This window comes from Pinus tabuliformis, chromosome 9 (genome assembly GCF_031772625.1).
Source record: "Pinus tabuliformis cultivar Carrire ecotype Pingquan chromosome 9, CPIR1, whole genome shotgun sequence".
NCBI classification, from domain to species: domain Eukaryota; kingdom Viridiplantae; phylum Streptophyta; class Pinopsida; order Pinales; family Pinaceae; genus Pinus; species Pinus tabuliformis.
The window spans coordinates 1,967,759,036-1,967,786,162 of record NC_142307.1 but is presented as its reverse complement, the minus strand read 5'-3'; the positions used below and the strand labels follow the sequence as shown (position 1 = coordinate 1,967,786,162).

At 38.1% G+C, this 27,127-nt stretch overlaps 1 protein-coding gene across 3 annotated transcripts in view; it reads left to right on the top strand.

Annotated features, from left to right (window-relative positions):
- Positions 1-27,127, top strand: part of LOC149156870 (NAD(P)-binding Rossmann-fold superfamily protein) — a 343,287-nt gene that overhangs the window by 201,299 nt on the left and 114,861 nt on the right. For 2 of the 3 annotated variants that reach the window (XM_089438733.1, XM_089438732.1), the window contains exons 6-7: positions 20,316-20,431; positions 20,556-20,669. In XM_089438733.1, the coding sequence (XP_089294859.1) occupies positions 20,316-20,431; positions 20,556-20,669 (230 nt within the window). The remainder of the gene's footprint in view (positions 1-20,315; positions 20,432-20,555; positions 20,670-27,127) is intronic. The other variant, XM_089438734.1, reaches the window with a different exon arrangement.

Here is a 27,127-nt window from a genome sequence, read left to right as displayed (position 1 = left end):
CCTTCCTTAGCGCAAAAATCAGTGAAGTCCTTGTCAACATACTCTCCACCATTGTTTGAGCGCAACACTTTTATCTTCTTTCCTGTCAGATTCTCCACTAGAGCCTTGAACTCTTTGAATCGACCGAAAACCTCATCCTTGGTTTTCAGAAAGTAGATCCAAGTCTTCCTGGAATGGTCATCGATGAAGGTGACGAAGTATTCGGCACCAGTAAGAGCTTTTGCTGACATCGGTCTGCAGATGTCTGAGTGTATCAGTCCTAGCACACTCTTCACACTATTGGTACTTCTGGAAAACGCAGTTTTGGCATACTTGCCCAAAGCACACCCTCTGCATACATCATCCTGTTCAGTACATAGTTTTGGAACTCCTGATACTGTTTTTCTAAGAATTCTCAGAGCCCCATGGTGTAAGTGTTCCATCCTCCTGTGCCATAGCTCATTCAAGTCTTTGTCGCCATTATTGCCTATCAGTGCCATTGGTGATTCTAGCTGTAACCTATACAACCTGTTACTTCTGATTCCAATATGAGCCTTCTTTTTCCAACTTGGGTGTTTGACATATACTTTCTCCTTAATGAAGAAAACATCATAGCCCTTGTTTTGAAGTTGAGATACAGAAAGTAAGTTCATCCCCAATCCCAACACATGCATCACATTGGTTGCTCAAAGTCGCTCTCCAGCTTCGGTTTGAAAAACTATGTCTTACTGGAGTACACTTTGCCTTATTCCCCATGGTGATTTGAAAATTCATTCTTTCTTCTTAATAATCTGAAAAACGTTCTCGGATTCCTGTCATATGCCAGGCAGCTCCATTGTCTATATACCAAACCTTCGAGGAGGCAGAGCTTGCAAGGCAAGTAGCTTCTTCTTCCAATCTGGAAGCTAACTTCGAATATTCGTCCCTTGTGCATTCTTCTGGAAATCCGCGCGAGTCCCCTTGAGTGGATGCCTCTGCATCATGCTCTTGACCCATAATCGATTTTCCTTTCCTGTTGTTGGAACTCTGCTCTGGTACAATGTGAAATTTTCTAAACTGAAATTCTATCACTACAGAACCTGATTTATTTCACCTACTTATTATTCCCAATAAGTTATTTACGAAATTCCTTCAACAAATATTAAAATAAATTCCACTGTAGCTATCACACTGTTGTCGCACGGATTGACACGACAACGCTCAGACCGGGGGCTGTCACTCTGATCCCCGATCCCTCCATTTAAGCCCGTCTCCCGTGGCTAAGGGGGGTAGACCCTGCTAGATAGTGAAGACCAACTGCCAAACAGTTGGGTGGGAGACACGATACACGATATGATAAGCACTAGATGGATTTAGAGATTTAATAGACCAGTGCCTTGTGGAGTCAATGTTTAAATGATTACTTTTTAAATGATAAAGAAACATGGACCATGAACAGCAACCATCTATCATCAGCTAAATCATGTGACCAAAACGATATCCAGCAATTGAAAACTTCGAAAAGATAAATGCTTAAAACCACCACGAGAATCGTAAATTATTAACCAGATATCATATTTCGTGTTTTGACTTGAAAATTTCAGATCTCAGCATGAAAGATATATCGCGAAAGCAACTGAAACTGACAAAATGATTTTCCACAAAATTTTAATATTTTTTCAAAAAAAATTTAAATCTTTTTTTTTAATTTTTTTTAATATTATAAAAATGAAAATCTAAAATTTAAAATTTAAAATTTATTCTAAGACTAAAATCTAAGAAACAAAAATATAACCCTAAGTCTAAAAACTAAATAAAATCTTTTTATATTTATTTTATTTTATAAAAATCTAAAAAAACAAAAGCCTAAAGTCTAACTAATATCTAAAACATAACATTTAAATCTAACTAAAATATGAAAATTAAATCTAAATAGAAGCTAGACCAAACCCTATTATAAAATGAATCTTTTTAAATCTAAACTAACAAAAAAAATCAAATTTAAATCTTAAAAAAAAAACAACTCTACGCTACCCTTCAAAATGCAACCAAACTCAAATCGAAAGCTATCATAGCTAAGTCTAAACTAAAAAAAAAAGGGGAAAATGAAACATGAAAATTATACATCCTAGCCTAAATCGATTATCAAAAAAATGAGCCGACAGCTAAAACCTAAATCAACACATACAATACAGCGCTCAACTTACCAAAATTTTAACTCGTCAACCAGAACGTAACTGCGGGTTTCAAATCGAAAACACATTATGATACCTGACGAGCCCTTACCATACGCCGCGGATCATGAGGAAGACTGCAACCGAGCTACCGCAGAGAAGAAGTTCTTACCCTCGAGAAAACACTGATATCTTCTTACGATTTTCGATACCCAAGTCTGCAAATTCGTGGTTTCCGGCACCAGAAGGAGGTATTTAAAGGGAAAACGCAGAGCAATCGTCCGAGTCTTTTTACGCTGAGCAATAGTCTGCGGCTCTGATACTATGCGTGAATGAAATGGCGTGAAATGGGATTTCGCTGGACGATCACCGGGTCTGGCCACCGAAACTGGAGATTTGGGCACGATTTTGAAAACGAACCGTCGATAAATGGGATTGAAGACCGGTTAGTCCGCCCAGAAAATCACGCTCAGATTGATTTATGAATGGTGATATGGGAACAAAGAATTCGCCAGATTTATCAATGCGCTGAATGCCTTTAACCTTCAAACCGCAGATTATCGCTGCCGCTGCAGAGTATTTTGGTGATCTGAAGGAATTGAAGGGGGTTTCTAACACCAGATAGCAGCAAAAAAAAAACGCCTTTGCATTCACGTTTCTCCAGCGGTGATCAATAAAATGCGTGGATAGGTTTTGAGGCCACCGTTGCTATTCAAATCGAAGTGCATGCGGGTCGATTCTGAGCATTTGCAGATTTTGCAGGCAGCCTGACGTTTTTTTTTTTTTTTTTTTTTTTTTTACGTGGGTAACAGAACAACAGAACCCTTGAATCGAAATATGTTCCCTTCAATACGTGATTTCTGGGCCTTAATGCTTCCACGGCCAGCCAAACAAATAGTCAATAAATCAACGCAGCACCCAAAGGACCGAGAAAACTCCAGATTTTGTCTCAAGTCTGTAACCTGCAAGAAGAAAACAAAACCCGACAGATATACACAAAATTTTAAAGTAAAACCCTTCAAAACTAACCTAAAATCAAAAAAATTTGCAGTAAACAAAATCAAAACCCTAGCGAAAACTGAATAAAACAAACATTTAAAACCCTAAATCAGCCTAATAATTTACAGATTTTTGGCCCCTGAAATGCCAGATTTGACAATAATAGCAGTAATGTTTTCAATATATTAGAAATTTTGAACTTCACTGTGAAAGAAAGAAAATCTCTCAATGTAAAACAGAAAAGAAACTCCTAATGATTAACCCAGGGCACAATCAGCTGGGCTCTGCACAGAAGAGCCTGCGGGAGTTGGCTGGTTCAGCCGAGAACTTCCCCGAACGCCCACAAAATTTCCTTCAAAAAATGTTTTCCTGCACATCTCAAGCAACCATCAGCAAAGAGAGAGAGAAAGCTGCTAGATCTCAGGAAATAATGGAGATACCTGCCATTATTTCAGAAAACCTAGCAGCCCTCAAACCCTAGCAGGCGAACAAGATACCTGTGCTCACACTACTCTAAAAACATGCTATGATTAATGGCTGAAAACTGAAATATGCAGAAAATTAAAGATCTCACAGCAATTCCAGAGAGCAACACCAACACGATTTGGACCCCAAAGTCTTTTTATTAACCAGAAAATCAGATTACAAGAGAGCTTTTTCAGTACAGACTCACAGATCAGATGATCTGAAATGACCCACTAAGACCCTATATAAAGGAAATGATCCTAACAGCTAGTTCAGTGATCCATGTAGAAATGATCTCGACCGTTGATGAGGATCAAGACATCTCTTGATCTCATCCGTCGATTTATTAACTTAAAATATTATTATTTTATTAGTTAGGGTTTTTGCTTCATTTTTTAATTTTTTATTATTTTATTATTTTTATTCATTTTTTAATTTTTTTAATTCATTTAAAATGGATCACTGAACTAAGCTTTCGGAAACATCCCCTAGGACCTAGGACTTAGGACTCATGAGGGGATTTACAACATTTCTCGACCCTCAGGACACATTACATCATGACTTTTACAAAATTACATCTTAAGGGACAAACCCATTTAATACAGACCCTCACAAAACACCCAGTTTTGCGACACAACTATAATCTAGCAGATTTGACACACTAGGATTTTCCTAAAGTTCTAATGACAAGATCCATCCCGGCTTTGGGGTCAGGTTTGAAGGAAAACTCTGCCGATCCATGGATCGGTGAGACGAAAAACCTTCCGGGACATAGATTATCATAGAAAGTTAGGTCCACCTAGGCAGCTTTACAGACTCTGATCTGCTTAGATTATTTACAATTCATATATGCAGACTGGGTTTACAACTGAAATGATCAAGCTGCTGATGATGGCAGGATGGCACGGACATGCTGATCAGGTGCTGCTTCTTTCTGTCAAGAAAAACGGGGTGCACTGCATGGGTAGTTGACCAGTAGGGGTCAACACACACAATTACCCAGAGAAAAAATACATGCACAAGAATCAATCACATCGACCAGTGATTTTTGGACAATTGTCCCTGGAAAAACCCAAAGCGGAAAAACTGGTGCAACAAATGAGGGCTTTATTAATCTTCAGCAACAATTGCTTTTACAAGGAATGATTTTACAGAGAAACTGAAAGAAAACACCTAAGACTTTCCCTCTAAGACCATCTGACACTTTGGAGACCCTGCTCCCACTTCTGCGTCACTCTGATTGACCCAGCGTGGTTCTAAGTGGCTCTGTGTCCCTCTGCATTTCTCCTCTGGATTGCGTCTCTCTTTCTGCGCTGTCTTCCATTGCCCCTGCGTCACCTCCTCCTTGATCACTTCCTGCTGCTGAAGCCCTCCTCTTCCTCCACCCTGCAACTCCCTCTGAAATCGATCTCCTCTTCCTTGAGAATCGAATTTCCTTGAGATACTAAGTATCTATCGGTGTGTCTCCAAATGACCCTCAAGTCTTCTCTTATACTTTTCCTATTGATGAATCAACGGCCGAGATTAAGTCCCTAATCAATGGCTAAGATTAAAATAGACTTGATCCTCGTCTCTTAGAAGCTTCTCATCCTTATCTTTATTAATACCCATTAATATTTTTATTTTCCTAAGTTTAGACTTAGGAACCCATTAAAAATATTAATTATCTTAATAACTCCTCATTTGGATGGAATTTCTCAAAACGATTTCTGGGTCTTGGAGATCTCATGTGCCTTAGCCTCTCCTCTAAATTTCAAGGCTAGAACACATCCGATGCTACCAAAAATCAACACTTTGTAGGTCTCCTTCCTTGATGAGTCACCTTATGAGTGTTCTTGAGATGCCCTTTCCTTGATGTGTCACCTTAGCTCTGATACCATGTTGAAGAATCTAGGGCAATTCAATGTAGTGTGATTCTTCTTGACTTGATAACAATTTGTGGAGTCTTTTTACTTTTTCTTGTTAGCTTAATCTTCTTCTTCTTCTTATTAATGCATGTGTGTGTACTTCATCAAACTGCTACCAAAAACATAAGAACAAGAACCCAAGATGTTGACTCTCTGCCCAGGCCAAAACCTCTCTTCTCTTGAGAGGAAAACCCTTTCGTAAGTTTCTCTTATTGATCAGAGATAAACCCTAGACCCTTGACAATAATATCCTCCAAGCACAAGTCAAGTCCTTCCTTCTTCCCGCACTTTGTTTTCCCAACACTTCGTCCTCCTTCTTTTGCACTTCGTTCCTCGACACTTCGTCCTCCTACTTCTTTTGGCAACTGGAGATAGACCTTGTTATGCTTAGTTCTAGAAGAGATATTTCTCCTTGATCCCTAGTGAACTTTTTTACATAAGATGATGTCTATCTCTCTTAACCAACCAAGCTCCTTCTTGATGTGAAGTTGCAGACTTGATGTGACAGCACTTCAACCCTGGTTTTTCGCACGTGTGGGAGGTTTCCCTTAGGTCTTGACCCTTTTCTTCTTCGCTAGAGAGAGCCTCTTCTTCGCTATAGTGGGAGGCCTTATAGGCCTTAGTTTCTAGCCCAAACAATGAGAGATGAGAAACTTTGATGTTGTTGCTGTAGTGACTGCAGACAACCCTCCATTTCCTCGCACGTGTGATTGCAATTCACCCTAAAACAGTCCTTTAGACTGTGGTTATATGTGTCCTCCTCCTTCGCTGCACTAGAGGCTCCTTTAAACTCGACTTTTCCACCTTTTATTTGACTTTACTTGCTCGCTGATTTCAGAGGTGATTATGATCTCGTTGGAGGAGTGGACAACCTCTATATATAGAGGACTGCCCCTCCCTTAGGCTGACTTGAGGACAATAGGCTGACTTGTCTATTTCTTCATCATTTTGTTGCTTGAAGGATGTCGTTGCAAGGAGGAGACTTTGACTTTGCTTGGAGGTATTCCTTTTGACTCTAATACAATTATATACATGGTGTAACATGCCCTTAAGGTCTTCAACATTTTCTTTTGACTCCTTGACTCACCTATAACACTTAACATGTGCTAGACCTATTTCAATGAGCAAGAAACTCATTGACATATATTATAAAAATAATATTTCTTTTCTTGAATAAGGACAATATCAAAAGTACATTTATGAAGACCGAACCTAGTTACATTTCCTTCAACAGTCTTCGCCTTGATGGAGCATCTGGAGCCCTAAAAGAGCACGACTTTATCACCTTTAAGGGCCTACAACTCACACGTGAGGGCTTTATTTTGGCATACCTTGTTGTGAAGCTAGTGGTTTGGCTTGTAACCTGATTTTACTTTTTGACATCTCAAAATCAAATTTGTGTAGGGGCTTTTAGTTAGAAACCAGAAGAGGTATACTTTATATAAATAGAGGATCACTTCTCTTATTTGTTCATCATCACTTGTGTGGGATTCAACCTCTCTTAGAGAACGTGGCCTAGATGTTGTACTTTGCTATCTTGTGGAGATGTGATCTTATGTGGATTGTTGGCTATTGAAGACTAGTGCTTGTTGCGGATACGTCATTTTGGGTTTGAAAGAAGGCATGTTCTTGGATATATTCCGAGTACTTTTTGTTGAATATCATTTATGGTTATTGCATGTAATGAATATTGCTAGGATTTATATGTTCTATGTCTAAATGCTTATATTTGTATGAAATGCTTGGTAAATTTTGCATGATTTAATCTTGTATCCTTGAACTCCCCAGAGTACCTTCTAGTGAGCTTTCTCTTTGTGATTTTCGCCCCTCATAAAGTGATAGCTGGGGTTAGCAAGTGAAAACCTAGGGTTTTATCCCTTACTCCCTTCAAGGGTTTGATATTTCCATGGTCATAATTACTAAGACTCCACCCAAGTAGATAGATGGTACTGGCATCCATCTTGGTGATCAAAACTTATAAGACTTGTCTTTTTCTCTCCTTCCAAAAATTTCAGTCCTTCAAGGCAAGTTGTTAGGGTTAGGGTTTCAAGCCGAATTCAACTAGGGCTTGGATGTTGAGCTGATTTGATGTCGTTTCACCTTGCTTGGCCTTAAAACATCAAAATCTAGTAATTTGCATGGTTGAAAGTACTTCCCTATGGCTGACATCATTGACCCTACGCAATTCTAGGGCTTGAAAATATGTAATTCTGCATTAAGGCTTCAACTTAGGGTCATTTGAAGGTTTGTTTCTCTTGTTGTTGATCATACCTTTCAAGAAAACCTTTTCCTTTGTGTTGTATGCCTAATTGCGCTATTTTTGAGTCATATCTCGAAAACCCTAGGCTACAAGTCTTACCTCAGGCCTCTTCATTACGTCGAGAGGCACTCTACAACCTATTATAGGGGAGATGTGTAGGCATAATCTAAGTAAGTATGTCAACGTTTTTTAAGTGTTGGGAAATAATATATAAAGGAAAAAAATGTCGGCCCAATATGGAGGTGATGTTGTAGTGGTGTAAATGTTTGTAAACATTTAACATTTACATGTAAGTTCAATTAAAAAAAATAAAGTTAAAAGTAATATAGAGCCCAATGTGGGAGAGATGTTTTAGTGTTCCTAAATGAGTGTAAACATTTTAGTGCTAGCTCAATTAATAATAAAAAGTTAAAAGTAATCAAAATAATAAAATTCAATTTGTTATATTGTAATTTTGTTTTTATTAATAAAATTATGAACAATTTTTTAGATAAAAGAAAATCATAATATACATATCACATTAAAATATATAACATATAAATAGTATTAGTAGCTATAAATTAAGATCCATTTTACCATATAAATTAAAACAAGTGTTGCAATCCTATAGTCTTGCTTTGGAAGGAGCTAATAAATTGAGATGTGAAGTGGATAAATTAATTGATTGTTGAGGGACAAGGACTTGCATAACTTTTGGTGGGTAGTAGCCACTAGTAAGTCTACACATTTATAGTTTTATTCCTATAGAAGTCCCAACAAAAACATAAATAATGGTGGGAAGTGACTCCTGATAAGTATATTTATTTACATCTTATTTCTATCCTTTTTTTATGCAAGGACTTGCTTAAATTATGGTGGGAAGTAACTTATGTTAAATATGTTATTTATGTGAGTATGAGCTATTTTCAAGGATTTTATTTTTGGATTAAAAAATCACTACACAAATATCTAAAAATAATGCATGAATATTGGAACCATATCCATAAATTATGGCATAAAATATGTGATGCAACTATCACATAGTGTTATATTATGCAAAGGGTACAATAAGACCTCCAAGTTATGGTCCAATCAATGGTTTGAAAAATAGACTTTTTAATAATTTTTAAAAATAAATATCTATTTTTCAAAATCAAATATTATAAGTTGCATTGGTCAATGCTAAACTAATAATGGTCAATGAACAAATTGATTGCTAGAGCGGGGACTAATAATGATTTTGTAACCATATTTAAATTTAATTAATAAACACATAAAAACTTAATACTTATAATAAACTTACAATATAACAAGATTCTTAATCATGGATATCACCCCCACTTTACCATGGATATTATTAACTTGTAAACATGCTTTGTTACAATACCATGGGCTAATGCCATGGCTTATCAATACCACATGCCCAAAAACCATAACTCATTTCACAATCAAAATATTTTATAAATATTTTATTTTAATTTAATTTTATAACAATTTTTAATTAAATCTAAAAGAAAAAAGGTTATACTTTTGAGATATATCTAAACACTCTACCCTCACTAGAGATTCCATAGAGATTAAATCAAGGTTTTAATAAAATTAAAAATGAGTACTTTTGTATATAGAAATGTGAGATTTATATAATACCAGCCTAGATCCATCTTAGTTTTGGATCTACCAAGCGCCGAGAGGGATCAAATCTCTTTTCACTTCAAAAGTGGTTTTCACCTCAAGAGATTTGATCCCTCTCAGCGCTTGGTAAATCTAGAGTTAATATGGATCTAGGATGGTAGATACACTAATCCATATCATAAAGAATTGAGCCTTGTTCCTAGTCTGAGTATATTGATTAAGCCTATCAATGTGTCACCTTGATCCCTTTGACCTAGAATACCATTTAGGTGACTTATACTGGGAAGCCTCCCGTGTGGTGAAAGTCCACTAAAGAGCAAGAGGTGGAATGCCAAGATGATAGTGGCATCCACCTCATTATTGTGTCTTAGTCCCCCTTTTGTCTTGTGAGGCCTCTCACAAGACCTACTAGAAACTCACCTTAGACAAGTTTTCCATGTTCATGGATTCAGATTAGTGACTTAGCCACTCTCCCTAGAGACATCTACATTGTGGTATGCTACTTCCCCTAGCCTCATCTTAGTTTTCTATCCATAGTGATTTAGTTGGGGTTCCCTACCTAGACTTGCATGTCAAGTCTTGACATCATTCAATATTTGACAGTTGGGGAGGTTATCCTTTTAGTGTAGTTTAATGTCTGGCCCAAATCTCTCTAGATTACTCTCCATGACTGATCGAAGGATGTGTTTATATTCATTGTTAGATCTAAAGTAAGTGGAACTAACCAGTTACTGCATGATGCTTTGGGGCCTATTACAACGTATGGTAGGTAGCTCTTATGGCTTGGTGAATCTTATGAGTTATTGATCTTGAATGGCTTGCCTTACTTCTTGAATTTTCGTTACTTCACATGCTTTCCCAATGGCGAGTGAGCTAGTGTGGTGGATTGTGTCATGTCCAACTAGGAACTACTCCCTTTGATTAGTTGTTTCTCAGTAACCCCCATCTTCGTAGTTGATCGTGCTCTTATCTCACAAAAAATACGAGTTTTGAGCTCTTCTCTCATTCATTCTCCTAAAATATTCTAGTGTACCATCTTTCCTCATCGGTCACCCCTCTTACCTGGCCTGGATCCAAATTCCATGTTCTTGAATACCTCACCTCTTTATGATCTGCCTAGATAGTGCTTAATCCAAGTCATCTCACCCCCTTATTTTCTACTTATTCTGTTACTGGGACATCTAAGATGTAGTTAGAATAATGAACTCTAGCAAAGTAGCCAACAAGAGGGGTTCTAGACAGATCTCTTCATGCAGAGTCTTCATGCTCTCGATGATAACTTAGCCGACCCATTTAACCATGTTATTTGGATAGGTTTCCCACATACTCGGTTACAACATGCTATTCACTTGATCCACAATATCAGGTTTTGACACAAATCCTAACAACCATAGAACTTCCTTGGATTCATGGTGGGCCACATATTCTTGAAGCTCTATGCTATTGTTCTTCATTTGAAGCTTTCCAAGGAGTTTGATCAAAGACATCTACAAGCTAGAGGACATGTTAGGTTTGTTGATTTGGGGTATCATCAGATGTGCTCTAAGCCTCAAATTTTGCAGGGAGGCTTGGGCACATGTATTCCAAAAAACCCAGAAACCGTTTTGAGAGATTCCACCCATATATGTTTATATTAAAATAATTAATATTTTTAATGTGTATTAATCTAATTGTGGGTAAATCTTCTAGAAAAAGACGGAAATCAAGTCAAAACGATCTGAGCCTTTGATTAGGAGTTAATCTAGGCTGTTGGTTATCCAACAGGAAGATATAAGAAGGGACTTGAGGGTCATTTGGAAAGTACACCAGAGGCAGATACTCAGTTTCTCGAGTAAGATTGATTTTCTCACTAGTCGAAGTTTGGCAAGAGAAAATCAATTCATAGGGAGACTTGCAAGTGGAAGAGAGAGAGAGGGTGATCAGCGTTAGTCATGAGTGCAAGGGAAAAAGACGCAGAACAAAGGGAGGACAACGCAGAAGGTGTGACGCAGGCAAAGACAACGTAGGGGCAGCTTGACGCTGGAACTGCGTAAGCCAGTTTGACGATGGGATAGCGTGGGAAAGTTTGACACTGGGACATAATGAGACATGGAGGAAGAGAACTTCTTTTGGATCAGAAACTTGTCAGAAACCGTTTGTAAATTTTCTCACAAAGAATCATATTATATTCTGCTGATTGTAAATTGTACATGAGATTTTTGCTGAAGAATAATAAAGAAACCCTCATTTGCTGCACCGGTTTTCCCGCATTGGGTTTTTCTGGGGACTATTGTCCAAAAATAACTGTCATTGTGGTTGTATTTGTGTTTACTTTCTGCAATGTGTTATTTGTGAAGGCTGCAGTAGAATATATTTCGATGTTTGCTATAAGAATGCAGTGGATAACTTTTTTATGAGGTAATAAGTAGGATAAATAATATTATTCACTGCAGTAAGATTTATGTTTAGAAATTTTCACATGGTATCAGAGCTATAGGGAAGCAGAAGAAAGAAGCCGGGGGACTCAACGCTCAAAGGAGAAGGGAATTCGAAATTCCTGTAGGGGCAGAAATTCGAATCTCCCAGAGGATTGTGAAACTCAAGCCAAGGAGATTGAATTTTGTGGGAAAACTCTCTGAGTGAGTCGACAAGGAGGTAAGTCTTTCAAATTGAAATTTGTCTGTGGGAGAAGGAACAACGTAGCAGTAGATTTAGCAAGGAGGGTTGTCTTAGGTGGGAAGCAGTTTTTCCTGCAGCAGTTGCTGGGACAGGTTAGCGTTAGAAATTGGCACAATATACTCAAAGTGTCTCAGATTTATCTACCAGATTAGATGAAGAATTCACATGCCTAGCAAATCCAGTGTCAGCGAATGTTTGGTACATTGATAGCAGGGCTTCAGCTCATATGATTGGAGTGCGAGAACATTTCTCGAGTTATCAAGAAGAACAAATGGACTTCCAAATAACTATGGGAAACAGAACGAAATGTACTCTAGTAGGGAGAGGCACTATAGCTTTTCAGACGGAAGCAGGGACCGACATTCTTGCCACCAATGTTCTGCATGTGCTAGGATTAGGAATGAACTTGATTTCAATGTCCCAGTTATAGGACAAGGGATATGATGTATACTTCATGGGAAAGAAGGTATATGTCAAGCATCCAAGCTGGAAGAAGAAAAAGAAAATTGGGGTTTGAAGCAACAAGTTGTATAGGTTGCAGCTCGAATCACCAATGGCACTGATAGGCAACAACTGTAATGGTGAGAAGGAGTGAAATGAATTATGGCACAGGCGAATGGGGCACTTACACCATGGAGCACTGAGGATGCTCAGAGAGACTGTTACAAGGGTACCAGTCCTTAGTAGTGAACATGATGACTTATGCAGAGGATGTGTGCTAGGAAAGTACGCCAAAGCAACTTTTTCCAGAAGTAACAATAGAGAAGAACGTGTATTAGGATTAATACACTTAAATATCTACAGTCCTATGTCTACAAGGGCTCTTAATAATGGCGAATACTTCATCACCTTTATCGATGATCACTCCAGAAAAACCTGGATCTATTTCTTAAAGACCAAGGATGAGGTCTTTGATCGTTTCCGAGAGTGTAAAGCTCTCGTTGAAAATATGACAGAGACAAAGATAAAGATATTGCGCTCAGATAATGGTGGAGAGTATAAGACAAAGACTTCACAAATTTCTGCGCAAGGGAGGGCATCAAAAGAGAGTAGACAACTCCATATAATCCAGAGTAGAATGGAGTAGCGGAATGGAAAAACATAACTATTGTTGGGGCATCCAAAGCTATGTTGTATGATCAAGATCTACCTAGGTATCTATGGGAAGAAGCTTGCAACACAACAGTATATATCCATAATAGAACTCCTCATAAAGCATTGGGGAAGAGAACGCCCGAAGGAGTTTTCACAGGGAAGAAGCCGGAAGTCAGTCATCTCAGGATATTCAGAAGCGTGGCTTATTGTCACATTCTAGACGAGAAGCGCAGTAAACTGGATCAAACTGCAGAAAAGGGGTATCTCGTAGGATACAACGAGACCTCAAAGGCATATAGAATCTACATTCCTCATAGCAAGAAGATTGTAGTAAGACGGGATGCAAAGTTCATGGAAGACAAAGCTTTCAGGAAATCTCGTGAGATGCCTGCAGAAGATCAGTCAGGAGATGTTCCATTAGTCCAAGAGCAGCAAGGGCAGCAAGAAGGACAAGCAAGAGGACATACACCTGGATCGAGTACAGTGACCAACACCAGTATCTCCTCAGAAGGAGGAAATACAGATGATTTTCAATAAACAGAACGATTGGATCAGGAGGAAGAGTTAGTTGAGCCTCCCACCACCAGTGGTAGAACTAGCAAGGAAGTACGATAGACACTGATGGACGCAGAGGAGTTTGTTGGAGCTCCTAGAATCGAGAAGAGGTAGCGTAGGCAATCAGATAGATACCAAGCATTGGTAGCTCAGGTTGAAGAACCCTCTAGCTTTCAGGAAGTTGTTCAACACCAAGTATGGGTGGATGCCATGGTGGAAGAATACAACTCCATCATGACGAATGATGTCTGGGAAGTAGTACCTAGACTAGAAGATAGATTAGTTGTAGGATCACGATGGATCTACAAGATCAAGTATGTTGCAAACGACAGCATAGAAAAGTACAAGGCAGGGTTTGTAGCAAAGGGGTATACTTAGAAAGAAGGGATAGACTATGAAGAGACCTTCGCCCCAGCTGCTCGATACACCTCTATCAAATCTGTTATATCCCTAGCAGCTCAAATGGGATGGGAGATTCACCAGATGGATGTCAAGACAACATTCTTGAATGGAGCGATAGAAGAGGAGGTGTATATAGAATAGCTCAAAGGTTTCAAAACTCATGAGAAGATAACTCATGTTTGCAGGTTAAAGAAAGCCCTGTACGGGCTCAAGTAGGCACATAGAGCATGGTATGGTCAGATTGGTAGTTACTTGTAGTAGTTGGGATTTGTCAAGAGTGATGCTGATCCCAATCTCTACTATTTGTTGGTAGAAAATGAGCCACTTATTCTGGTACTATATGTAGATGACCTGTTCCTAACTGGGTCATCCAGGCTCATCTAGGATTGCAAGAAGAATCTTGAAGCCGAATTCTACATGAAGGACTTGGGATTGATGCATTATTTTCTAGGGTTGGAAGTTTGGTAGAAGAATGGGGAGATCTTCCTTGGACAAAGAAGGTACGCTACAAAAATTCTGAAGAGATTCAGAATGCAGGATTGCCGACCCATGGCTACTTCCATGATCACCAAGTGGAAGAAAATAGATGCATTATAAGACAAAGAAGTAGATCCCACCTTGTACAAGAAAAGCATTGGGTTGCTTATATATCTGGTCAACACTAGGTCAGACAGTTGTTTTTCACGGTGGAACCAAAAAGGGTGCATTGGGCAGCAACATGACACATTCTTAGGTATGTATGTGGAACAGTCGGATATGGGTTGAAGTACTCTAGAGGGGAGGATGTCAGTTTGAATGGGTTCACTGATGCAAAATGGGTAGGTAATTCAGTAGACCGAAAAAGTACCTCAGGGTACTGCTTCAGTGTTGGATTAGGGATGATATCTTGGTGCAACAGGAAGCAAAAATTGGTAGCACTGAGTTCAGCAGAAGCATAATATATGGCAGCCAACACAGATACGTGCGGAGCCATATGGCTCAGAAAATTGCTTGTGAGGTTATTCAGGAAAAGGATGGAAGTGACCAAGGTTTACTACGATAATCAGACTTGTATCAAACTCCATGAGAATCCAGTATTTCATGATCGGTCGAAACATATAAATATCCATTGTTACTTTATCAGAGATTGTGTTCAGCGTGGGGTAGTACAACTACATTATGTCCCCATAGGAGAGCAGGTGGCCGATATTCTCACAAAGGCTCTTGGAAGAGCTAAGTTCACTCAGTTCAGAGAGCAGATGGGTATGGTTGAAAATCCATTTCAGTAGCAGCAGCAGTTTGCAATGCAGGGATAATTGGCAGTGGCAGTGGCAGTGGCAGCAACAACATAGATGCAGACATTCAGAGGGAGCTGTAGTACAGATGCAGCATTGGCAGTGTTAAAGGCAACAATACAGTTACAACAACAATGCAGTAGTTGGTGGACAACACATCAGACATCAGCAGCAGAGAAGACGATGCTTCAGAGTCAGAGCAGTATGCAACATCAGTATATTGCTAGAGCACATTCCTCGCTAAGAGGGAGTGCTGATTTGGGGTAGCAACAAATGTGCTCTAAGCCTCAAATTTTGCAGGGAGGCTTGGGCACATGTATTCTAAAGAACCCAAAAGCTGTTTTGGGAAATTCCACCCAGAAATGATTATATTAAAAAAATTAATATTTTTAATGGGGTTCCTAGTCTAAACTTAGGAAAATTAAAATATTAATGGGTATTAATCTAATTGTGGGTAAATCTTGTAGAAAAAGACGGAGATCAAGTCAAAATGATCTGAGCCTTTGATTAGGAGTTAATCTAGGCCATTTGTTGTCCAATAGGAAGATATAAGAAGGGACTTGAGGGCCATTTGGAAAATACACCAGAGACAGATATTCAATTGCCTGAGTAAGATGGATTTTCTCATCGATCAAAGTTCGGCAAGAGAAAATCAAATCAGAGGGAGAGTTGCAGGTCGAAGAGAGAGAGAGGGTGATCAACATCAGTCTGGAGTGCAAGGGAAAATGACACAGAGCAGAGCGAGGACAATGCAGAAGGTCTGACGCAGGTAGAGACAACGCAGGGGCAACTTGATGCTGTAACTGCGTAAGCTAGTTTGACACTGGGACACAATGAGACACAGAGGGAGGAAGAGAACTTCTCTTGGATTAGAAACCGTCTGTAAATTTGCTCATAAAGAATCCTCTATTCTGCTGATTTTAAATTGTACATGAGATTTTTGTTGAAGAATAATAAAGAAACCCTCATCTGTTGCACCGGTTTTCCTGCATTGGGTTTTTTCGGGGACGATTGTGCAAAAATAACTGTCATTGTGGTTGTATTTGTGTTTACTTTTTGCAATGTTTTATTTGTGAAGGTTGCAGTAGAATATATTTCGATGTTTGCCGTAAGAATGTTGTGGATAACTTATTTTTGAGGTAATAAGTAGGAGAATAATATTAATCACTGTAGTAGGATTTATGTTTAGAAATTTTCACAAGGTTTTAGCCAACGTATCAAAGTTTCAAACCATTGCCCATATTCTCACACTACGAGTCATCATACTTAGTCGACCTATTTAACCATGTTGTTTGCATAGGTTTCCCATAGACTTGGTCATTGCACACTTTTCACTTAATCCACAAATTAGGTTCGAGAGTAGATCATAACAACTACAAAATTATCATGGTGGGCCTCACATTCTGGAAGAGCTATGTTATTATTCTTTATTTGAAATGTTCCAAAGAGCTTGATTAGAAGCTTCTACAAGCTAGAGGATAAGCTGCGTTGTGGTCAACACATCAAGACATTGACCACATTCTCACACTTTGAGCCATCATTGAGGAGGTGAGACATTGCTCTTTGCAAGTTTATTATTGTTTCATACACTTTGAAAAAGCTTTTGACTTTGCCCCATGAGAGGTCCTATTCCAAAGGCTTAGAGCCATTGACGTTTCCAAGATCTTACTGATAGCCATCATGTGCTTTTATAAATTGGTACTTGGACATTTATTCACAAATCATGGGGTGTCTAACTTCATCAAGAGTACTATTGGGGTCAAGTGTGGGTGTCCTCTATTCCTCACCTTGTTTGGGATCTAAATTGACGAGTTGAAGCCATTCCTACATAAGCATATCTGGGATGGAGGTGAGTGCCTTCTTCACTAGGTTTTGATATCTATTATGCTTTTCGCTGATGATGTGATCATTTTAGCCTCTTCCTTAGAGGGTTTGAAGAGACAACTAGATGCTTTGGCCCTATTCTATGACCTTTGGATGTTCATATTCGACTTGGAAAAAACAAGGTCATGATCATTTCTCATGTTGAAGAAGGATCTCATGGATTATCATTTCTTATTTAGACGAGAGGGGATGGATATTACTAGCATCGATACTTACTTGGGTGTGCAATTCTTAAGGCCTCGTTTTAATCTGAGGCATGCTCCTTAGCCCTATGTCAAGAAGGCAATGGGTATTGTTATTGCACAATCTTATAACTTCCTGCAAAGCCTTCACAAGGACAAAGACCACGGGAACATGGAAGTGTTGCCACTATAACCTAGACTACCAGTTCCCAAGTTTTAGTGAAGGGTAAGTCTAACACAATAGAGGATTCTCTAGTAGCACTTAGGGTTCCTAAGGCAAGAAAAATCATGTCTAAGGTCATGTATGTAACTACCTAAATTACCAACAATTAATCACAATACTCAAGTTAAGAATAAGGTGGTTATTGTCGCAAAATCTAGTTGGTCTAGTGCAAAGCCTCACTAGGTAGGGCCAAAACTTATGGCAACAAGAAAAAGGGTTGCCACTGTTAGCTCAACAACCTTTCGTTTGCTCTTTAGTGGTATTTGACCAGAAGGGAGGCTCCCCTAAATCGCCTAAAGTATATTCTAATGCAATGGCTCAAGGTGATGGACAATAGGTCTATAATATGGTGTAGAGTACTGGCAAAGCCTAGAGAGACCTAGATATTCTATTCCACAACACAAGTACTCTTTTCCTAGACCAAAGATAAGGCTGCTATAAGTTATGGTTTTATTGATATGCAATGATAAGGTGCACAATATCATATAACAGCCAAAGAAAAGGCTTTCCAACGATAATCAACAAAAATGAACAAAGGCCTTCTAATGGACACTAGGATTAGGGTTAGGAAATGTGCTTTTATGGCTAAAAGGTATGCATAAACAGAAAATAGGTGTGACATCAACCCTAAATAGGAGGAATTAACCATGTCTATGCTAGATTTTGCTTTTATGTATTTTATAGATGTAATTCGTAAATTATGAGCCACAAACATCCAACACAAACTCACTTTCTATGCATAAATCTGCCCTAAACCCTAGTGGTTAACCATAGTCATCTAGGAGCAAGGAAAAGAGAAGGAAATTTAATAAAGTTTGTGAATGATCAACATGACAATGATTAGTGCCTTACCCTACAAGGGTTTAATGGTGTCTTCTAGGGATAAAATTCCATGGAAAGGATTTGATGGAGTAATGGGGGATGACTAGTGCATCCACTTTTAAAACCCCAACTTTTTTTTTTTGAGGGGAGAAATTAAATATAAGGAATGTGTTATCAGAGTTTCCTTATAGGCTTCGAAGAGAACAATTTTGCATGCAATTATGGAGCAAGATTTCAACAAAAAATTAGCATTTAGTCATGGCATAAATAGAAACCCTACTTCATACATACAATATGCAAAATATCAAAGATAAAGCAAGAAACTTAAAAAATTCTCCAAAGAAGTACCTTCTTCAATCCTAGGAAAACATCTCTATGCGAAATACCATCTCCACAAGAAATTCACACATCACATCTTGCCCAACGTAGCGAAAATGACTAATTCACATTCTCTTGGTACGGAAAGTGAAGAATATGTGATGATGAAACGAAATGAGGGGGAGCCTTTATTTATATGAGACCTAACACCCTCATTTTTACAATAATATAAGTAAAAGCCCTAATTACAAGTTTACTTTGAGTGTTCCACAAGTGTGAGATTACAAGCCAACCTCATAACTCAAAAGCATAACAAATGATGCCAAAAATGCCTAAATGCGTGAGAGGAATACCTCCTCCACTATGACGTCATCCTCCATAGGAGCCCTAAATTCCACAAGTGTCAAGTGGTTGATGAGTGCTCCATACTCCAAAAAGGTATCTCTATGTCCATGGGCATGCTTCCAAACTGCCTCCAAACCAATATGTAATCACCAGAATGCCCTATGTCACCCTCTAAAGGGCAAGAGGGGTGTTGTGGCAATAATATACTGAAGCGTTGGGGTCAAATGGTGATGTGCAAGCCCCCCTTATCATCTAAAGCAAACCATCATCGTCTGGGCTCCAGAACAAGCAATGCCCATCAAATAATTGGAAGGCCAGCTTGGGGGTGTCCTGGGTCCATTTGGGCACATCATCGACATCTCCAACGTCAAGCTTCATGGGCTCAGCGTTTCAACATCTAGGGGTACCTTGGAGTGTCAAGTACCATGTGGAACTATCACATGATCCAATGCTGACATCTTTAGCTCCATCTCCAGATTTTCCTATCTCACTAATTCTTTCTTGGCAGGCTATTGATTATTTTGTATCGTGCCACAATCTTTTACATGCCTGTCGCACCAGCACTACAGCTCATGTCTTTCTTTCTTTATTTTATTTTCAGCATTTTGTAGGAGCTATGTTTGCACTCCCACATTGAGTTCATACTCTTCGCCAGTCCCATTGACCTACTTTTGTGGTCATTTGGTGGGCATTAATAAAATTATCTTATCTTATGACAAATAATCTATAAAAGGTATTAGCCTTAAGCCTGTCCCAATGATGGCCATGCAAAATTTTGTGCTGAATCTTGAGTTAGTTATCAGGGATCTGATGTTGTCTTTTTCTGCCATTCAATCTTTTTTCCCAATAAAAGTTCTTCCAATTTCCGAAAACATTTTTTTATGGTCTCTAGCATTTGTAAAAGTAAATTAGAGTTAGAACTGGATAGGACAAGTTAAGCCTTAATAGTCAACTGCATATTTGTAAACATCCGTTAGATTGTTTGTGGTCATATAGATAACTAAGAATTGTCAGATTACTTGAATGTGAAGATACCATTCAGAAAGTTACAAATGAAATATAACTGGTCTACACCCACTGTAAAACATTACGGATCATATGTGTTTGGTTTTTCTATAATCTTTTCATAAATGCAAAGCAAATAATTGTATTTCGATGCCTAATTCCTGATCTGCTTCTGCAGCCATCAAAGAAGCAGCAGCTTCTCTGTCATTTTACAGGTCTCTGTCTGTTAATGGGGTCTGTGCACCGATATGGGCCATTGCAGAAAATTACCGTTTTGAACCTGCTCTATTAGAGGTTTGATTTTTTTTCAACATATATCTTTATATTGGATGTTCTTCTCTTTTGGTTGTGTAAGTCAGATTTCCTAGATAGGAGTTGCAGGTAAGTTATGCTGTGTGGATTTCTCTAACACTTGTAGGCAGCAAAGCTGGTGAAGGAGTTGGGTGACCTAATGAATATTCAAGTTACTGCAGAAGCACCAATGAACAGTTTGAATCCTTACTTTTCAAGTGAGTGGAGGCGGAATTTCAATGTAGGTGTGCCTGTGACCTTTTGGCTCAACCAATTTGTATGTAGTCAGATAGTTAATGAGCTCCTAAGATGTGTCTAGGTGCATTGATTTTCAGTCTTTGTCAAATCTTGTATAGTTTTTTTGGCTAGAAGGAAAAATGTTTAGATTTTTGTATGACGATATCTGGTTTCACTGTTAGTATGTCCAATGTATAGAATATACCCTTTTTATGCTTAGCACTTGTTCTTGGTAACTGTCGGGATCGCACATCAGGCATTCTTACTTCTTTTCTGAGATCTGTTTTTGTCTATATTACTGGCTATAATATTTGGCTCTGAAGTTACCTTTGAACTATCTAGTGACTAGAGACTTTTATCACTTTGCAATCATTTTTGAAGTTGTTAAACAAAAGCTTTGAGCCATCTTTCTCAATTTACTCACCATATTCATCTTCTCAGTCACACATGAATTTGATTCCGACAATTTATAGGAAAAGAACAAGCTCTTTTAGATTCCATCCACAACATTTGTGCTTTGATTCTCTATGATATATGATGTTTGTGATTCTTGTATATTAGCATTCGGGGATTTTAAAATGAGTGTAATGATTGTCTGGGTTGTTTTTATCTAGATTGCTATATCTTCATAATGTAGCTTGTTAATCTTGGCTCAAGCACAATTATCCATCCAGTGTGAGCTTATCATCATCTAGCATTTGTACTATGAACAAAGCTAAGTTGCAGGAAACGTGGGCAGGGGGTCTGTTTCCCCAGGGGAAACGAAACGAAACTCGTTTCCCCGTACCGTACGGCCTGGAAACGCGTTTCCGGCCGTACGGCCATGTTTCCCGAAACGGAAACTTGGCCGTACGGCCGGAAACGCGTTTCCAGGCCGTACGTGCCACGTTTCCCCAAAAAAAACACTTGTTTTTTAAATTTTTTTTTTTTTTTAAATTTGTTTTTAATTTTTTTTAGGGTTTCCAGGTAGTAAATGTGATGTAAATTTAATCTTAATGTTTAAATGTTTATGTAAGTAAATGTATCATTCATGCTTTATGATTGCACATATATATAATAATAATTTTTAAATATTTTTAATATATATATATATATATATATATTATTATATATATTCGCGTTTCCCTGTTTCCAAAATTTGGGGAGGTCGCGTTTCGTTTCGCTTCCCCGTTTCGTTTCGCTTCCGCGTTTCCTCGTTTCGTGCAACTTAGGAACAAAGTTTCAGCATATAACTTTGATCATTATGTTGTTCACTTCTCAATAGTTCATAATTGACACTCAGCTGGAGGACATGTAGCTCACTGAAAATAGTAGCAGATAAATTCTGTTTCTTTTTATGCTGCTTACAACTGTCCTTTGGCTAAGCAGCCACGCTATGAGGGGTGTTCCTATCCCATCAAAATCACCCAGAATTTCACCTGGCCTCATCTGCACCTACTTGAGGTTGGGAGGTGGGGGGGTGGGTGTTGAACCTGAGTGAGTCTTAGCATTAATATAAGTTCAATCACCTCAGGACTTGCTGCTAGACTACACATTGTGGGTGGATTATATGTGGTTGTAATAAACAAGAAAATCATTTTTCATTCATTTAACATGATACCATGCTTCAAGAATTGTTGCCTTTTTTTGATAATGTGGCCTGTACTTGGGAAGAAAGTTGTTTGCTTACAATCCAATTTATATTGTATAAGATTTATGTTGAATTAATTTCATTGTTTTGGGACTAACCATACCAATATGGGTGCCTGTAGCATATCCTTTTATTATAATGTTGTTTTATGTTCATCATGGATGAAATGTTATTGAGTATCAACTTCACATCTCAGTTGCATTAAATAATGATTGCAATTTTTCAGGCACAATTATATGCCTAGTAAATTATCATGATCATTATACATCTGAATTGTTCATTCATAAATAATTCATACTTGACACTCGAATTGAAGGTATGCATGCCACTTTGAATAGTAGCAGAACATCTCTTGTTTTTATAAACAAGAAATTCATTTTGTGTTTGATTCAACCTAATTCTATGCTATATTGTAAGAATCTCTAGAGTAGAACTGTGTAGAGGATTAAGTCCGTTCAACGTTTCGGGTGGACACTTCACCCATCATCAGGGACCAGAAAGCTAAAAGATGTTTATAGCGAGTGCTGATGAGTCCTTTAATAGAGAAGGTAAATAGGTAACTGTTAGAGAAAATCCATGAAATAATCAAGAGAAAGTTCAAGAGTGAAAAAAATATTAATAAAATAATAAGGGGTAAAAAGGTTTAAAAAAGGGGGGCGGGGGCACTAACATAGTAAATTAAAAAGAGAATCAATTAAAATAACATTATATATATATGAATCAGCTGATAAAAGTGAATGAAATAAAGATAATTGAGATGGTGAAAGGGAATGAAATAAAGATACAATAATATAAATAGGAGAGAATAATAAGAACAAAAAAAAGAAGGGAATAATAAGAAAAAAAAGGAAGGGAGTGGGCAGGGTGCGACAGAGGGAAGGGCTGAAATAAAGAGGAATTAGAATGCCAAAATCAAAGGGAAGAAAGAGGATCCTTGGGAGGAAGGAAAGAAAAGAAAAAAGTGCAAGGTAAAGAAGGGGGGAAGGGGAGGCGAAAATTAAAGAGTAAGTTGGTGGATTAATGGCTCCCAGGAGGGGGTTAGTTTATAGCCATACTCCCTATTGAGATTATTGGGGTGCTTCTCAATCTCGAGAGCTTCCTTGATGATTCGAGAATTATATAAGGGGAAAATGCTCGGATTTTACGCTGGTCAAGGCAAATAAGGTACTTGGTATTAAAGGAGTGCTTGGTGATGGTAGACTTTGACACCTGGTAATGGTTGATATTTGCTATATGCTCTTTATGGTGAGCTAAGAGGGACGACTTATCTAGCCAATGTAAGACTTCCCGTAGGAACAAGGAATTTGGTAAACACTTGATCCTAGCATGGGGTCAGACTTACTTTTGGCTGACCAGAATAATTGGTTAAGGGTTTATGGGGTTTAAAAATATTTTTTATGTTCCTTTTGGCCAAAATCTTCGCAATAACATTTGTGGTTCCTTTTATGTATGGGAGAGAGATCTGGCCATTGGGAGGAGAGGGATCAAAATGGTTGGATTTAGGTTTAGAGGTGGCTTGGAAGGCTTTATTAATCTGAGAGGAGGTGTAGCCATTGGCTTTGAATGTTTGGATCAGGTGGGCTTTTTCAGTGGAGAGGAACTAGGAGCTGAGATCTTGAGGGCCCAGGAGATAAGAGTTTTTAGAACACAGGACTTTTGGGATGGGTGGTGGCGAGAATGGGCGTGAAGATAACAATTAGTGTGGGTCTTTTTCCTATAAAATTGATGGGTTAGAGAACCATTTGTAAGGTGAGTGATAAGGACATCTAGAAAAGGAAGGGATTTATTAGATTCAATTTCCATAGTGAATTGAATATGTGGTGTAATGCTATTAAGATGGGAAAGGAAGGCATTGAGAGCAGCCACGTCGTGTTGCCAAATGAAAAATGTGTAATCAACGAACTGGAGCCAACACTTCAGCTTATGATGCCATGAGGTAATGGATTTGGTTTCAAAGTGCTCATGAAGATGTTAGCCATGACCAGAGATAAGGAAGAACCCATAGGTCTACTCATAGATGGTACCCTTGAAGGAAAAGAAAGTGGAGGAGAGTTAAATTTTAATTAGGATGAGGGTTTCAGCATCTACCAGCTTGGAGATAAGATTTAAGGCTTCCGGAACAGGGATTTTAGTGAAAACAGAAACTATGTCAAAACTAACCAAAATGTCATGTTCACCAATATGGATGTTTTTGGTTTTGAGAATGAATTTGACAGAATCTTTAATATAAGAGGGGGTGGAGCCCACAAATTGTTGAAGCTTTTTGGTTAAATATCTCCCAAGAGCATGTGTTGGGGTTCCAATAGCGCTCACAATAGGCCTAAGGGGGACCCTAGGTTTGAGTATATTTGGTTGACCGTAAATCTTAGGGGTTTGGGGGGTATGAGGAATAAGCCGCTATTGAATGGAGGTGTCAATGGAGCAGGATTTTATGGCTTTAGTGACAAGTTGAGTAATCGAATTAATGGTGTTCTTGGGAAGAATTTTATAGGAAGAAGAGGAAAGAAGTTCCAATAATTTCAATTCATGGTCCTTAGTGTTCATAACGATAGTAGCATTGGATTTGTTTGCTTTAAGGATAAGGATGTGGGGGTTATTATTGAGTTGTTTGATGGTTAGGGCTTCCTCTTTGGACAAATTAAGCTAGGGGGGCTTGGCAAGACGGATAAAATTGCTACAATCTTGCTTGAATTTCTTCAGTAACATGAGAGGGAAGGTTTTGGGAAACTAATTCAATATAGCAAAGGGTATCTTCTTTTGGGATCCGAAGGGGCAAGGGAAAAATTGAACCCTTTTTCCAGGCGCTATATGGTAGAGGAATCAAGATCGAGGGATGATAAATTAACAATGGAAGAGGGGCGAAAAAGTGACCAGGAGGAAGTTGAGGGATGCAGACAAGAGGAAGTGACAGTGCCACCTGGGTGATTATTTATGTGATGCTTATTAATGACATCAATTTTATGCAAATGAGGGAATTATTATTATTAACTATAACAGTTTTAGTTAAAATGGATGGGATATTCTTATTATTTTTAATAATAGGTCAAGTTGAATTATTATTAATATGATTATTAATAATTTTATTATGAGTATTGGAATAATAATTATTAGAACTATTAATATGAGTGCGGGAGGAAGAATTAAGGAGTTGTTTATATGTGAGACTTTTTGGAGTTTCCGTTGGATTTTCGATGAAAAATTTGTGGTGAAATCTTGATTTGTGTTGTTTAAACTAGTTTTTTAGACTACATGTATGGATTTCAACACCCTCAAAAACCCCTAGGGCACTTTGATTGTGAAGAGTTCACCCATCAAACTTGTGATTTCATTGAATTTCTGCTAGATTCTAGCAAATTAGAAAACTTTTCAAAAAGTCTCACATATAAACAAATGAATGATATTAGGAATTTGAGGAGAAAATTTAAAGTTAACCTTAGAGATTATAGAATTAGTGTTCCATAAACTGGGGTTAGAGCCACAATAATTGAGGATTGGGGAGCATGCAGAGAACCGCAGAGAAAAGAAGGCTGGGAGGGGGTGGACCTCCCAATGGCCTGGATATGATAATTATTTGAGATCATGGGAGAGTCATGATCAGTGGAACTAGAGATAGAAAAATTAATGTTCGAAGAATTATTTATGGTCCCAGAATTGATATCAACAGGTGAGATCGAATTAAAGGCAGTGCCGAGGTGCTTGGAAATTGGAATAAAGCTTAGCGATTTTTCACATTTGTGTTTTGGTATCATATTAATAAGCGACTAAGGAAGTAATAAAAGATTGAAGCTCAATGGCATCCCATATATCAGATCGCATTTGAGAAGAAAGCTTTAGGTGGAGAACACAAATTTCATGAGATAAGTTTTGCAACTCATACCTGGTAAAATGGGTCTCTGCACGAAGGATTTGGTAAAATGGATCTCTGCACGAAGGATTGTTGTGTTGGTTTTGTTGAGGATTCACAATAAACTCATTCTTTTGAGGAAATTTTGATTCTGGTGAATGAAGGAAGAATACAAGAGTCTCAACAACGTTTGAGAAAGGTCAGATCAACAACACGCTTCTGTAGTTTAATGTGGAGATTCTCGAATAATCTTGTCTCTTTGAGATATATTTCCAAAGTAGAATTGTGTAGAGGATCAAGTCCATCCAATATTGACCAGAAAGCTAATGAAATTATTCTATGCTCCCAGGATTGTTGCCCTTTCCTGATATTGTGGCCTATTCTCGGGAAGAGGGTTGTATTCTTTTAAACCAATTTGAAGTGTATGATATTTGTATTTCATTAATTCGGTTGTTTCAGGAACAACCATGACAATCTAGGCACATGTAGCACATAGTGGAGAAAGGAGGTGATGCATATTCAAAGCATCAACATTGCTGCTCTACTCACTATTCCCTAGATCCCGTGATTTTAAATATGAAGCTATTCGATACATGTTAATTAGAGTGCATGGGAAAGCCTTATGGCTGGAGACTGAGATCAATATCAATACTGATGCTATTCGTACACATAACTAGCCTTTTGGGGGAAGATCAACATGAACATGTTAAATTTGAAAAAATAATGAAGAAGAATGAATGTAGAGGGTCACTAGCAATTAGACGACTTATGACTACAAACCTCTAAAGATAAATAGGATCAAATGGATGTTATGATACTTGGACTTGACAAAAATTACCAAGGGTCCAAAATAGCTGACTGGGGAAAAACTCAGCAAAATATTGTTGAGCAATAAAAGACAATTTTTTTTATATTTTTTCAAATACCTCATGGGTGTTAGCATATATATATATATATATAAACATAAAATGACATTGGATAATCACAT